At 40.4% G+C, this 16,456-nt stretch overlaps 1 protein-coding gene across 2 annotated transcripts in view; it reads left to right on the top strand.

Moving 5' to 3' along the window:
- Positions 1-2,450, top strand: part of LOC100916187 (tyrosine-protein kinase ZAP-70) — a 41,107-nt gene extending 38,657 nt beyond the window's left edge. The window contains exon 13 of one of the 2 annotated variants that reach the window (XM_031948315.1): positions 1,930-2,450. In XM_031948315.1, the coding sequence (XP_031804175.1) occupies positions 1,930-2,053 (124 nt within the window). In that variant the 3' untranslated portion in view covers positions 2,054-2,450. The remainder of the gene's footprint in view (positions 1-1,929) is intronic. The other variant, XM_031948314.1, reaches the window with a different exon arrangement.
- The last annotated feature ends 14,006 nt before the right edge of the window (positions 2,451-16,456 follow it).

Consider the following 16,456-nt stretch of genomic DNA (forward strand, 5'->3'; position numbering starts at 1 on the left):
CAAGGCAGATGAAAAGGCTCAGGGGTCTTAAGAGTGCAGCTACAGGGGTGGTGACAAAGCCTGGGAATCCTTACTGTACATCATGGTATCTCCTCCTTAAGTGACCCACTGCCATTGGGAAGTGAGGAAAGCCACAGAGGAAGGGAGATAGCATTCAGTGTCGAGCCAGGATGGGGAAAGGGAAAGATGAGCTTTGGTAGGAAAGTTGGGTGTCAGTTCTGGAGGATGAGGAAGGGGAAAGTAGGGCTTCACTTCTGGGAAATTCCCCTCAAGATCCCCTAGACAGGGTCTGGGAAGGTCTGCTGGCATACAGAGGGGCAAGTTTGGTTCCACTGGCTTGAGAAAGAAAGAAGAAAGGGCTCATTCCAACCTAAAACTCTGAAGCCTCAAAACTTGCCACCTTCATCAATACAACACCCCAATATCTAACGCCATAGTAATTGACAATTTAGTAATCATTAATACTATAACTCCCTTAGCATGCTTTAAAGTTTGCAAAGCTCATTGAATAAATTATTTCATTGGATCCTAACCTTGACCCTACTCTGACATCTCTCATAACTGAGCTGGCAGACCAAAGCTCAGAGGCAGTGTGGTCTTGTGGGAGGAGTCCTTGCTCTTATGTCAGAGAATCCTAGTTCAGCTCCCTATTTTTCATGTATCACTGGGGAAAATCCCTTATAACTTCTCTGTATATCTCTTTCCTTTCTTAGCTCTAGAAGTCCTTTCCAACTCTAACCTCTATGATCTAGATTCATAGGGTTCTAGGTTCTACATACATAATTCCCAGACTCTATCATCTACTAATTCTAGGATCTCAGGCAAGTCACTTAACTCTGTAAGCCTCAGTTTCCCCATCTAGGATGATGTGCATCACCCCCTCAGGGCATTTGTGGATACCACAAGAAATATGAGTGACTGTTATTTTAATGATAATGATTATGATGAAGACATCTTCATTCTTTAGAAAATGCTTTCCCCAAGGTCTTGTTAGAGGTACCTAAGGAAAGAGAAGGGTATATTGATGGTAGGGACTTAAATAATTATACACTTTCAGCATTGGAAAGAATCCTCGAAGGAGAGCAGCATCATATAGTGGAACAGGAGGCTGTATGTGGAGTCCCCAGTTCTGTCCCTAGCTGTGTGACCTTGGGCAGTCAATTTGGTTTCCTTGTCTATAAATTGAGGGGGGGGGAGAGAGTGGAGTTGGAATGATCCTTTGACCCCTTAATCTGTGACTTTAAAAAATGTTTTAATAAAGGCAGCTAGTTGGTACAGTGGATAGAGCACCAGCCCTGAAGTCAGGAGGACCTGAGTTCAAATGTGACTTCAGACATTTAACACTTCCTAGCTGTGTGACCCTGGGCAAGTCACTTAACTTCAATTGTCTCAGCATATAAATAAAATATTCTAATCCAGTCCCCATTTGGAGTGTGAAACCACTCTGCATTGGGAGTACCGGCAAGTGGTTACACAGTAGCTGCTACTAAACTCTTGGTCCTGGGACCCTTTGGCCTCCAGTGTGATGAAGTCTGTTTATAGATCCCTGCTTAGTCTGTGTTAGATGCATAAAACAAAATACATGGGATTTCAAAGGAAATCCATTCTAATGGAAAACAGTTCTCAACGTATTAAACAAAACCATGCCCAAGGACTCCAGGTGAAGAACTCCAGCTCCACTTAAATAGTCACTAGGATCTCCTGAGGCAGTCCATTCCAACTTTTTATTATCAGGAAGTTTTCCTTATATTAATCCAGAATAGGCCCCTCTGAAACACCGTCAATTGATTCTAATTTTTTTTCTCTGGGGCCAAGATGGATGTCAGAGGGATATGACACTTGTTTTTGTCCCTTGCATGCAAGTCTATGGGGTGGAAATGGGAAAGGGAAAAGGAACTGGTTTAATGTTCTTTTTCCTTCTGCCTACAGGTGGGAAGATCGTCCAGGCTTCTCAGATGTGGAACAGCGCATCAGAACCTACTATTATAGCCTGGCCAGTAAAGCAGAAGGGGTCGAAGATGCTCCTCAAGCAGCAAAAGCCACCAGTGCCTGAGGAATAATCTCCCTTTCTCTGGATTTTCTCACACCTTCCCAGATCCTGGCCCTGCCCCTTGCTTCTTCTCAGAGAGGCTTGTCCCTCTGTCTCTCCTATGCCAGCAAGAACACTTCCCCTTCCCCTCAGATCCTGAAATTCATTCTCATTTGCATCTCTTCCCCTCACCAAAGGACTGAAAACTCCAGACTTTGGGATGAATTACTGGTCCTATCTCTCTGCCTTCTTCTTTGATGGACTTAAGCTTCAGTTCCAGGTTCCTCTCTACCGGAGTTGGATGGCATCTAGTGGGGATGGTGTGGGATGGTCTGTAGAGGGCCAGTCAAACCTAAGTTGAAGGTCCAAGGGAAACCAGGCAGAAGCTTCATATCAGTGAAATAAACTCAGCTATTTCTCTGTCCTCTGTTTTGAATTTCTCTGGGACCCTATGATTGGTTGAGGTTGGGGACTTGAGTTGAAGGCAAAAAATTCTTTGTATTTAGTATAAGGAGTTTGAAATGTCAAGGAGAGAAGAGTGCGTTGGAGAGATTGGAAGTGAAGGCATTAAGTAATGGAGGTACCAGTCCTTGGACATGTGTGGTATGAGTCACTGTCACTAATATTAATGGTCATTAAAGATGATGGCCAATGGGGATAAGTGTAGGTTGTTAGAGTTTTCAGTTACTGGAGTAATCCATCATCATGATGAATACCACTTAAGTTATTAGGTGAATCAGTGTGGGAAGTGATTGACTCTTCCCTTCTGCCACCTTCTGAGGAACTGGGGTGGTTCAATGAGCTTAGGGACAACATTTCTTTTTTCCCCATCCTCTTTCCCCTTAGAAAATAACCGATAAGCAGTTCCAATAATCTTGTGATGAAGAGAATCATCTACACCCAGAGAGAGGACAGGGGGAACTGAGGGTGGATCACAACCTAGTATTTTTACTCTTTCTGTTGTTGTTTTCTTGTATTTTGTTTTCTTTCCCAGTTTTTTTTCTTTCTTGATCAGCTGTATAAATATGTATACATATATTGGATTTAACATATATTTTAACATATTCATATGTATTGGACTACCTGCCACCTAGGGGAGGGGGTGGGGAGAAGGAGGGGAAATTTTGGTTTTGCAAGAGTCAACATTGAAAAATTACCCATGCATATGTTTTGTAAATAAAAAGCTTTAATAAAAAAAAAAGAAAATGACTGATACCAACACTTAGGTTAATCATAACGAGGTCACAATAAGTTCTTTGCTGATGTGCTAAACATACTGAGCAGGTACATCTGAGTAGCATTTCTCAGAATGTCTTGGTCTAGACTGGATTTCCTAGCATTCTCTTTCCCATGAGACTGGGGATTGGAACAATGAGGTAAATGGCTAGGGGAAGAGACTTAAGGTACATTCAGGACCATAGATGACATCTAGGAATTCAGGAATCCTGAAATTTTCCTGATGCTCCACAGAGCATGAGGAGAAGGTATTGAAGTTGAGAACAACTTCAAAGATATAAGCATAGTACAAGTGAGGGTCCTGACAAAGAATTCTTTATATTTACTATAAAGAGTCTGAAATGTCAAGGAGAGAAGAGTGTGTTGAAGAGATTGGAAATGAAGGTATTAATTAACGGAAGTATCAGTCCTCGGACATGTGTGGTATGAGTCACTGGTCACTAATATTAATGGTCATTAATGATGATGGCCACTGGGGATAAGCTGTACTTACTTTCCTTGCTAGATGACTTTGAAGGGACCCATTTCCCAAATTATTCAATGTAGGAAGAGAATGAGATTTCACTTATTTTGGAATGCATGGGCTATTGTTCTTCTATTTCTTTACTGTTCCAGTCCCAATTGAAATGCTTTTTTATTTCATTACTTTCCTTTGCTTAGGTCTCATATAGATGTGAAAATCTAGACAGGACTTGATTTTAGAAGTTCCCAGTCTCAAGATGAAGCAGACGGCTCCATCCCCACAATTTAAACTAAGTCTGAAATGATTCATAGTTTGGGTGGGATCAGTGGGCTAACATGAAAAGTACATAACAGGGAAACAATCATATTCCAGAATGAGTAAATCTCATCCCCTTCTTTCCCTTGATTGGTTAGAAAACAAATGACTCCAAACTTGCTACTCCAGAGGAAAAGGCAGGTATGAGATCTTTTTATAACTGAAGTGAAAGGAGGGAAACTTTGTCCCCCATAAAGTACAATTAATCCCTACAACTCCTTCAGCTTGGATATCTTCTTCCTTGTTCCATGGATCCCAGGATACTCCAAGATACTTGATTCCTGGATGCCACCCCTTTGCAGTTCCAAATACCCCCTTCTTTCTCTCATGGAAACATGTGAGTGCTCACCCTGGCCCCACAATCCTCAAGTTTATCATTATGAGAAATGGAGTCCTAAGAATTTTTTCCAGTGAATGGTAATGCTCCGGGCCAAGACATTATGGGACATGGAGTCCTATTCAAAAATGCTTGCTATAATTCAAAAAGAAATTTACAGATTCCAACTATTTATAGATTAGGCCATCATGAGTGCTGTAAAAAAAAAAAAAAAGCCAAGGTATCTCCAAGTCCATCTTCCCACTTCACATTAGCTTCTGGATATTATATCTTTATCCAAAGAGTCAAAGACAAGTTAGTGATATGACCTCCTTACTTATGACTTTGGAAATAGGTCTTGTTATTACTTCCTCTATAGGTGATTTCCTAACAGAACGCATAGCTACTTACAGTGCAACACATAGCACACTGTCAGGAATGGCCTCTGGATCCTTCCTGGCAATGGAAATGCCAGTGGTCTGTCCAAATGCAATAATTTCTTCTCAATATAGAAATTCCCAACAATGAGAAGGTAGAAAACTTTTTTCCCCTTTAAATTTTTTTTATAAATAAAACTTTTTATAAATATAAATAAAAAGTATATTTATTTAAATTATTTTTATAATAGCATTTCATTTTTTCAAATACATGTAAAGATAATTTTCCACATTCATTTTTGCGAAACTTTCCAAATTTTTCTCCCTCCCTCTCTCCCCTCACCATCCCCTAGAGAGCAAGCATGATATAGGTTAAATATGTGCAATTCTCCTAAACATATTTCTATATTCATCAAACTGCGCAAAACAATCAGATCAAAAAGGAAAAAAGATACAAGAAAAAACAAACAACCACCACCACAAAACAACAAAGGTGAAAATACTATGCTTTGATCCACATTCAGTCTCCATAGTTCTTTCTCTCAATGCATATGGCTCTTTATATCACAAGGCTATTGGAAATGTCTTGAATCACCTCATTGTTAAAAAAAAGCCAAGTCCATTACAGTTGATCATCACATAATCTTGTTATTGCTGTGTACAATGTTCTCTAGGTTCTATACACTTCCCTTAGCATCAGTTCATGTAGATCTTTCCAGGCTTTTCTGAAATCAACCTGTTCATCATTTCTTATAGAATAATAACAATGGTAGAAAGTTTTAAAAAGTTTTGACTGATACATTTTTGTTTTGATATCACCATAATCTCCAAAAATATCTTTCCCCTCCTTTCCCCTCCCCTGTGAGTCAAGAAGAAGCAGTTCAGAAAAGTAATCAACCCATAAACCAGATCTATCAGTGTATGCAATGTTCAACACCCATAGTCCTTCCCCATTCTGCAAAGAAGATTGGGAGATATATCTTTGAAAGAGCATTAGATCTGAAACAAGAAGACTAGAGTTTGATCGTCAGTTTTGTTGCTTACTGGCTGGGACTCTGGGCAATTCCTTCCTTTTTCTGTATAAAGACGGGATTGGACTAGATCAAGGATTCTTAGATTTTTTTTTTTTTTTGGTATCTCAGACTCTTTTTAGCAAGAAACCTATGGTCCCCTTTTCAGAATAAAGTTTTTGAAGGCATTAAATAAAATAACATAAATTTAGAGAAGAAACCAAAGATATTGAAATAGAATTCTCATAATATTTAAAAATAGAACAAAATCAAATTCTTGGGCCCCAATTAAGATCTCTTAATTTAAATGATTCTTAAGGTTCATTTTCAGCATTTAACAATTTTGTTATGAGGATTGGTGTCCTAGGATCTTCCCCACAGTGTTCCCTACTTTTAAATGAATGTCTTAAAAAGTTATTTGGAAAGTGAGTCTATTGCAGCTTGTCCTGGATGCACACATTGCTAATTCCCTTTTGGAAATGGATTTAATGGGGGAGAGAAAGAATCCATACTGATAATATGACAACCCTTGTCTGACTCAGCTTTCTCATTTTAAAATGGGAATAATAATAGCATCTACCTTACAGGATGTTGTGGAGAGCAAATGAGATGGTATATACAATGCTCTTTGCAAGCTTAAAATATTATAATTAAAGCATACCATTTTCATCTTTTTGCTTTTTTTCTTTCTTGTGATTTTCCCTTCTTATTCTGATTTTTCTTTTCCAACATGATTCATATGGAAATGTTTTTAAAAATAAAAAGGAGGGTAAAAGTTGAAAAAGAAAAATCATAGATTACTAGCATTTTTAAAAATTTAAGCCCTTTATTTACAAAACATATGCATGGGTAATTTTTCAACATTAATCCTTGCAAAAGCTTGTATTCCAAATTTCCCCCTCTTTCTCTCCACTAGATGATAAGTAACTAAATACATGTTAAATATGTTAAAATATATCTTAAATCCAATAGATGTATACATATTTATAGATATTTTGCTGCACAAGAAAAATCAGATCAAGAAGGGGAAAAAAACTGAGAAAGAAAATAAAATGCAAGCAAACAACAACAGAAAGAGTGAAAATGCTGTGTTGTGGTCCACACTCAGTTCCCACAGTTCTCTCTCTGGGTGTAGATGCTCTCTTCACCACAAGATTATTGGAACTGATCCGAATCATCTCATAGTTGGAAAGAGCCACATTCATCAGAATTGATCATTTTATAGTATTGTTGTTGAAGTGTATAATGATCTCCTGTTTCTGCTCATTTCACTCAGCATCAGTTCATGTAAGTCTCTCCAGACCTTTCTGAAATCATCCTGCTCATCCTTTCTTACAGAACAATAATATTCTATAATATTCAAATACTATAACTTATTCAGCCATTCTCCAACTGATGGATTCCACTCAGTTTCCAGTTTCTTGCTACTACAAAAAGGACTGCTACAAACATTTTTGCACATGTGGGACCTTTTTCCTCCTTTAAGATTTCTTTGGGATATTGGCCCATCAGAACCACTGCTGGATCAAAGGTAATGCACAGTTTGATAACTTTTTTGAATATAGTTCCAAATTGCTCTCCAGAATGGCTGGATCTGTCCACAATTCCACCAACAATGTGTCAGTGTCCCTGTTTTCTCACATCCCCTCCAACATTCGTCATTGTCTTTTCCTGTCATCTTAACCAATCTGAGAGGTGCGTAGTGGTATCTCAGAGTTGTCTTAATTTGCATTTCTCTAATCAATAGTGATTTAGACTACTAATATTTTCAAGAAATTGGTCAGGGTTGGCACTTGTTAGCCACAAGAATCTCAGAGTTTGGGCTAGTTTAGAAAACGGGTGTGTTGGAGGGGGTTCTATTGAGTGTCCACCAGAGGGTGCCAAAACTTAGTCCTAGAACCCAGAGTAAAGATTTCTGAGACCCCAGAATCTCTTTACTTAATCTAAGTTTTTAATTTAGCAAAGGGAGACAGGAAGTCACTGTTACCAAGTGCAGTTCAGAAGTCAGCCGCAGCCTCCAACCGGCTTCATTGACTCCCTCTCCTCATCATTTCTTGTAGTATATCACCTGGGGGAGAGGTGTTGCCACAGAGAACCCCAGTGACATTTGGGGGCCAGGTGGCAAAGATGTGGGCTCTGGAAGCTGAGTGGCAAAGAGGTGAGGCAGAGGGTGCATGAGATGCCAGAGGCTGAACCCTTCACCATCTTGTGCTGGTGACGTACAGGACATACAAGGATACAATTGAGGTGGTTTTCTGGATCTCCAATATGATGAATACAGTCAATATTTCTGATTTCAAAAAAACAACCTCAAGCCCAGGGAGCCCAGCTGCAGCTACATCCAGGTGTCCTAGAAAAGATGTCTAAGATTTAATGCTAGAAGAAATCTGGGACATCATCCAGTCCCCTCAACTCTTTTTCTTTGCCCTCTAATTCTGTGGATGAAAAACAGCCCCAGAGACAGAGTAATGTATCCAAAATCACAGCAGAAAAAAGTAGCTGAATATAACAGAGCTGGAATTTGAATTCAAATTCTCTGGTTCAAAACTCAGTTTACTTTCAATTCAATAAACATTTATTAAATACCTACTGTTTGAAAGTCTCTTACTTCATTTCTTATCTTCACATACATTGTGCTTTGACTTGTATTAAGCTCTGGAACACACAAAGATTTGGGAAATTATGTTCATTTAAGGCTCTTGCTATTTAGGTTTCTCATTTTTTCTTCCCAAAGGAGGAAGAAGAAAGAGAATAGGAGGCCCTCCTCCTTATCTTGCCCACTGTTTCCTGGGAGACACTTCTCCAGGAAGGAACAATATCAATATAAAGTTCATTCTAGAACCCAGATCTTGAAACTCAAATTCAGGATAGTCTAGAACTTGTATTCCAGAGCAAAATGTGTACTGCAATCCTCTGGATCCAGAATCCAGGGCCTAGAACTCAGAATCCACTCCAGAATCCAATCTATCTCAAAATCTAGAACCCAGTGACTGCAGATCTGACTGCTTAGAATCTAGCCTAGAATACAGAACTCTATAGGACAATGTCCACTCAGGCAGAATCAAGATCTTGAAGGCCAGAATCTTCTTCAATCCTGAATCTAGAACTTAGAAAGTGAACTTCAGGGTTTAGCCCAGAATCCACAATTCAGTGCCCTAGTGATTTACCCAGATTGAGAGCCCAGAATCCAGAGTCCAATCCACCCAGACCTCATCTTATGTTTGGTGGCAGCTTGAAGTGGCTACCTCTACTGGTCTGTGTTCCACCAACGCCTCACTGTGACCTTCACTTAAGTTGGTGCTTTTTTTCAGTAGGACAGGGCCACACCTCCCAGAGCAGTAAAGGGGAGCAGACTTCAGGGGGCATTTGCTAGAGAAAAGAGAGAGGGAAGGCGGGGCAGGGGCGGGACAGCAGGGTTGAGGTGGGTGTACACTCAATAAGTTTCTCACTTTCCTGAGTCTTAGTAAGGCACAGAGTCCAAATCATTCTGGGCCCTAGTGACAAGACCCTGAAGTGACCAGAAGCCTTTGCAGCCAGCAGGTAAGGGACCAGCCCCAGAGTATGACTCCTGGGATTGGGAGACAAAGCATCTTGCCTTGTGCTGCCCAATCTTTCTCCCTCTAAGTCTCCCCCTAGTCTGTCCCCTCGGCTTTGGCCCTCTCATCCCCTACCTCTTCCTCCTCTTCTCTAGTTCTCTTTTCAATCACATTCTAACATAGCATCTCTGGGGTGATGGATCTCTGGCTCTCTCAGCCTCTCTTTCCTTGAGTCTTTTGGTCTCCAGAATTTGAGTTTCTTGGTGTCTTTTTTGAGAGCCATCTCTGACTGCACTGAGATCTGGCCCTATCCCAAGGCTACCCTCACCAGCTGAGGAGACTCTTAGCTTGATGGAAATCTTCTTCCCACTCCATTCTCTAATTGGGAGAACAAATATAGGGGGACAACCCTAGAGAGAATCCAGATCTGAGATCTCAGTGGAGCCCTATTGGAAGAAAGTGATGAGAAAGTGAGACTGAACAGAGGATAGGGATGAGTGGGAGAGTTCTGGTCAATCTCTGACCCTGAGCATCCACCCCATACTTCCCTGGTGAAATAGGCACTTCAGTGGGGAAGAGGCTTGGGGCCCCTGAAATCCCTTCTCTACACTACCTTGTATCTCAGCTTCCAACATTAAAGCTTCATTCCCTTAGTTTAGCCTAAGATTCCCTGATTAGATTCTACTGGGAGTCATCTTTATTGTGGTCCTACTTATTAGAAGCTTGGGGAAGCAGAAGGCGAAAGGCTGGGATTGAAGCTGGGGAGACAAGGACACTGGGGTCCATCCCTCCAATTCCCCAGAATCCTCTACCTCTGAGGGAAAGATCAGTCCTTTCCTGAGAGCAGCTTGTAGATAGAAGGAGCACTCAACTCTGAGAGGTGGATGTGGGGAAAGAGAGTCGGGTGTACTTGAGTGACTCTAAGGACTAAAACATGCCTTTGAGGAAGACAAAAACCTACCTTCTTCCTCCCAAGTTCCCCCTTCTCCCTGCTGCTCTTTTTTTCTTCAGGTCTTGAGAGGAAGGTTTGCCATCCTCCTTCTTCTTCCAGTCTGGACACTTGACTCCTTCTCTGTCCCTTGGTAAGGGGAATCAGCAGCACTGGTATAAGGCAGGGTATAAGTAACCAAGTCACTCCCAATCCTCATGTCACACCTTCAGGCCCACAGAAAGACAAACTCTCAGATTTGGAAGGTATCTCAGAAGACTTCTGATCTAAGCAGGAATTCCTCCTTTGTAACTTCTCTGTCATGGACGGGGCCATTTGCCCTTCAGTGGAATACTTCCTCAGTGTTGAGGAGCTCATGAGAAAGAACATGCTCCTTTGGGTTAGCCCTTGCTTTTCTGAAAAGCCCCCCAAAATCTGACACTGCTGACACTGTTCCCCACTAGACCCAATTCAAGGTCAGGTTGGGGAGAATGTGGCTTAACTCAGAAACTCCACTCATATAAGGCTGAATAGATCTCAGTTAATTTTGTTATTTTTAAAAATTTGTAACTATCGTGCTTATTTGATTTAATGCTGTTAGAATTATGAGTTTCGAAAAATAAAAGAAATAACTACAGATTGATTGTGGCCCCGACTGAACCACTCTAAACCAGGGGTTCTTTACCTTTTGCAGGTCAGGGTCCTTTCAGCCATCTGGCAAAGCTGAGAGACCCCTTCTCAGAATCATTTTAAAAAGTTTAATAGAAGGAAATGCTAAATTTCAGTTAGAGGTTAGTGAAAATGAAGATGTCATTTTTTCCTCCAAACAGTTCAAAGAGACCTGTATCCCAGGTTAAGCACCCCACTCTAATTGGTCCAGCCCCATGTCTGAAACATTCAGGGCCTCCGGCTCAACTTGTCTCCCCATTTCCGCCCCCATCCATGGCCTGAGCAGAGCAGCTTTAATCACAAGCTGACTCAGAGGGTAAGCTCAGACCTTGTGCCTTCCTTGCCTCCCATCTCAGCTCTTCTGGATATATAGAACCAGCACAGGCATCCAAACAATTGGGGTCAGTACCTGATGATTCCTCACTCTCGGTGAGCAGCACCCCCACAAGGCTGGGCTACCTTGCTGTGCCCTCTCTCCACCCAGGGTGGCCATTGTCTTCAGGCCCCTTTTTTACTCCTTTCCTCTTGAACTTATTATTGGAGGGCAGTTTTCATATTGCTTGCTTCCAGGTATGTTTTATATGCCCCTGGATCAGAATAAAGCTAATTAAGAGCTGGGGTAGGGGGAGAGACAGAATAGTTTCAGGCCCTGCTCTCCTACCACACAACTACTATTCCTTCAACTTGCCCAAATCTCTTCTTGCCAGAATCTTCACTGGGAATCTCCTGGCCCCACTATCCTTTCACTGATGGCATTTCTTTCCCAAACTGTGCTACGGTGACAGATTAGGGACAGGTGGCAAGCCAAGAGGGAGGTCAGGAAAGAAAGATGGAGGGGGATGACCCTGGAGGAGGAAAGAGAAAACAGGGGGAGAAGTATAGGATTCTTTCCATAAAAGATCTTATATGGAGCTCAGAGGGGAAGGAAGAAAGGCAAGGGGAAGCTGAGGAGACCCACAATGTTCTGGAGATAACATGAGACTAGGGGCAAAAGGGATTACAAGAATGACTAACAGTAGACATTTGTTTCTAATCCAACTAATAAGTTAGCACCTACTATGTGTAAGTTTTTGGAGACACTAAAAAACAACTCCCAAACCATTTTCCCCTTAAAGAACTTACATTCTCCTGGAGAGGGCATAAAAAGTAATAAGAAAAGTATACATATGCTTTCTAACTTGAGGAGATAAAGAGTAGCAACTAATGGGATAATATTTATCCTGTATGTAGCTTATTTGTCAGGGTAGCTAGTGGGGCAGTGGATAAAGTGCCAGACTTGATGTCAGAAAGACTCATGTTTCTATGTCCACATCTAACTTCAGACACATCTTAGCTGAGCACATCATTTAATCCTCAGTTTCTTGATCTGTAAAATAAGCTGGAGAAGGAAACAGCAAACCACTCCAGTATCTTTACCAAGAAAACCCCAAATGGGGTCACAGTGAGTCAGACATGACTGAAAAATGACTGAAAGCTTATATGTACATATTTGTCTTCTCGCAATCTCTCCAACTACAGACTCTGTAAAGGCAAGGCAATTAAGCTCTGTAAAGGCAAGGACTGTCTTTTGTTTTTCTTTCCTTCTTTCCTTCCTTCCTTCCTTCCTTCCTTCCTTCCTTCCTTCCTTCCTTCCTTCCTTCCTTCCTTCTTTCTTTCTTTCTTTCTTTCTTTCTTTCTTTCTTTCTTTCTTTCTTTCTTTCTTTCTTTCTTTCTTTCTTTCTTTCTTTCTTATCTCCAGCACCTAGCACAGTGCTTGGCACATAGTAGGTATTTAATAAATGTTTATTGACTGTATTTTTTGTATCTACTTTTTTCTGTATGTATCATTTTGTATCCACTTTTGCATCTACATTTATATGTGTGTATCATTTTGTATCTCCTTTTATATATATGGCTGTATGTATGTGCATTGCTCCTGAAAGATTGTAAGCTCCCTGAAGGCAAGACCTGTTTTATTTTTGTCTTTGATTTACTCAGTGCCTAACGCAGTACACCTCTCTCTCTCTCTCTCTCTCTCTCTCTCTCTCTCTCTCTCTCTCTCTCCGTCTATGTCTGTCTCTGTCTCTGTCTGTCTCTCTCACATACACAAAATATCTATCTATCTATCTATCTCTCTATCTGTCTATCTATTTATCTTATCTATTGATTGTTCAGAACAGGCTTCTCCTAGGAGACATGCATGATATAAGGCTCAAAGGAAGTCAGGACTTCTAAAACTGATGAAGGAAGCTATTCCAGGCACAAGGAACAATCTGTGCCTCTCCCAGAGGTGGGAAGTGCAATATCCCTTTCTCCCAGGAAGTAGGCCAGTCTGGCTAGAATGTAAAGAGACCAAATGGTATAAAAAACTTAAAGCACGTTGCAGATCTTCCAGATCTCAATAAAAGGTAATGACGAGGTATGAAGGGGATTAATAAGAAATAAGCCTGGAGATGTAGGTTAGAGACAAGTAATGAGGGGCTTTCAGTTCCTTCCAGAGGGGATCATATTTTGTTCTAGAGACAATAAAAAGCTGTCGCAGCTTTTTTTTTAATCAAGGGAGAGAACACAGTCAAAACAATAACTTAGAAACATTATTTTGGCAGCTACATGGAGGATAGACTTGAGAGGGAAAAGGGTGGACAAGGGGCAGTAATGTAGCATAATCCTCCAAAGACTTAAATTCCAGGCTGAAGAGTTAATATTTTATTCTAGAGGTAACAAAGAGTCACTGACTTTTCTAGAGTAGTGTAGTGACCTGGTTAGATTTGTGCTGTATAAAAATCAGTTTTTCAGATATGTGAAGGATGCACCATTGTGTATAGCACTTTACATATAGGATATCTCATATCAACTCTGAGTTCAGTAAGATAAGTATGGATAATTATATTCATTTTACAGATGAGAAAACAGTTTTGGAGATATGAAATGACTTGCTAAGATCACAATGAAGGTATTAGGAGAAGCTAGAAATGTGCAGAAATCCTAGTGACTTGAATGCCTTACTAGAGGAGGGACACTAGTGACCTCTAGGTAAGTCCCGAGGAGCTCTTTGAGTTAGATAGCAACAGATGGGAATGAAGTTGATGAGCCCTTAATAATCCAGGGAGAGGAAGAAACCAGTCAAAGTGACATGGAGGGGAAATGTCAGGGTGACTGTCAGCTTATTGAGCCTCTACTTTTTCAGTCACTGGAAAGAAAGCTGAGTTTCAGGTCCCAGATTTTAACTGAGTTCAAGAAGTCAATGCATCATGCCAAATTGGGTGTCTCTATGGTATTCCAGACTCCATAGAGTATGAATATACTAAATATTGTATATTATGCTATCCATCATAGTATATACAAATATCACATAAATGATATATATTATATTATATGTTATATAAATATTATCTATAACTATAATATACTTTAGAAATCAGCAAATACTACAAATCACTATTTGATTAACTGTTTTGTCTAGACTTAGGAAAGTAGAGAAAATTTTAATATTGCAAATTGAAATTAAAAGTTTGTTATGTACATATATGTGTGTGTATATGTATACACATACATATTCATCTGTCCATATCTATCTATCTGAGAAATGATTGTTAAACATTTACCAGCACACACTTTGGAGTGCATTCCAAGGTGCTCTCTCTCAAGGGACACTATTCTATCCTGGTTCTCTTACTACTTATTCATCCCAGGAGACTGGGAAGAAGCCTCCTTTTAGGAATCTTTATCTAAGTTATACCTGAAAATTGGGAACGTCCCCAAGGACTCTGTCTTGGAACCCCTGCTCTTTTCCTTCTATACTATTTTACTTGGCAAGCTCATCTATTCCCATAGATTCAATGATCATCTCTATGCTGATCATTCTCAGATCTATTTGTCCAGCCCTAAACTTCCCCCTGACCTGCAGTCCCATCTTCTGCTAACTATTGGACATCTTGAACTGCATGTCTCATACATTCTATGCTCAAAATGTCCAAAAATTAAGCCATATTTCCCTTAAAACCATCCCCTCTTCCTGTGGGTGTCTGGTAAATGTTTAAAAACCAATTCTCTTAAAAATGTACCAATGACACCTTAAAAAATTTAATCTAAATTAATAATATTTTCACCTTCACTCTCTTAAGGCTAAACAATTGTCTAGAACATTGTCAAGCCCCGGTTTGTAGCGTTTGCTGATTTTGGAGCTGAAATTTTAATAATTTGCTTTCTCAAGCTCAGACTGACTCCAGCACAGCCCCGCCTCTTTCTAATTCCCTATTACTGTTGGGTTCACTGTGAGGTCCTCATTCTCAACATGCTTCTCAATATCCTTTACCCTGCCTTCTTATATCCAATCAGTTGCTAAGTCATATAGTTCCTGTCTTAACATCTCTCCTATAAGCCCTATTCTCTCCTCTGACACTGAGACCACCTTGGTACAGACCTCAGATTCTGATTACTGCAATATCTCACTGGCTTATCTCCTTGCTTCAAATCTCTCCCCTCTCCAATGCACCCTCTACTCAAGTGTCAAAGTGCAAGTCTGACCATGTCACCATCACCCACTCCCCAAATTCAGTCAGCTCCAATGGCTCCCTATTTTCTCCAGGATCAAATGTAAAATCCTTTGCTTATCATTCAAAGCCCTTTCTACCTTTTTAGTTTTCTTACCTCCTATTTCCTCCCTGCCCCCATCCATACTCTGATCCAATAAACCTTGCTTCCAACAAGACCCTCTATCCCCTACTCTGATCAATGCACTACCTGCCATTCCCTGGCCATTCCACATATCTGGAATGCTCTCCCTCCTTATCTCTGCCTTCTAGCTTCTATCAAGTCCTACCTTCCACAAGAAAGCATTGTCAGGACTCCTAAATGATGTTGTGCCTTCCCTCTAAAATTATCTCAAACTTACCCTGTTTATATCTTGTCTGGAAGGCAGCAAGGTGGTACAGTGGGTCAAATGCTGGACTTGGAGTCAGGAAGAGCTGAGTTCAAATCCTGCCTGTGACAATTACTGGTTGTGTAAACCTGGGCAAGTCACTTAATCTTTGTTTGCCTCAAGTTTCCTCAATTATAAAATGGAGATAATAATGGATCCAATGAGATAACATATGTAAAGTGTGTTACAGATCTTAAAGTACTGTCTAAATGCAAGTGATTTTTTATTACATTGATGTTTACATGTTGTTTTCTTCATTAATTAGCCTGTAGCCTTATTGAGAACAAGAATTCTCCTTTTTGCAGGGGGTGAAGGGGCTTGCACTTGATTAAATCCCTATTGACTTGCTTTGACTTGATTCCACATTGGAGAAGGCTGGTATAGGATAATATTGAGAACTTGAGGCTGGAAGAGAGCTATCTGTTTGCTTCTGAGATCAGGTGGGAAGAAGCTTTATGAAATGTCTATAGTGAATTTTTGAACACTGGGCAACATCTTTCTCTCTGTGTCTCTCTTTTTCTGTCTCTCTGTCTCTCTGTCTCTCTCTCTCTCTCTCTCTCTCTCTCTCTCTCTCTCTTTCTCTTGCCTGGAATGTATTCTTAGTTTATTATTTTTTTCACTCTGGTAAATTTATTTATTTTTAGCATACATTGCTTTACAAATCATGTTGGGAGAGA

Source organism: Sarcophilus harrisii, chromosome 1 (assembly GCF_902635505.1).
Source record: "Sarcophilus harrisii chromosome 1, mSarHar1.11, whole genome shotgun sequence".
In the NCBI taxonomy this organism is placed as follows: Eukaryota; Metazoa; Chordata; class Mammalia; order Dasyuromorphia; family Dasyuridae; genus Sarcophilus; species Sarcophilus harrisii.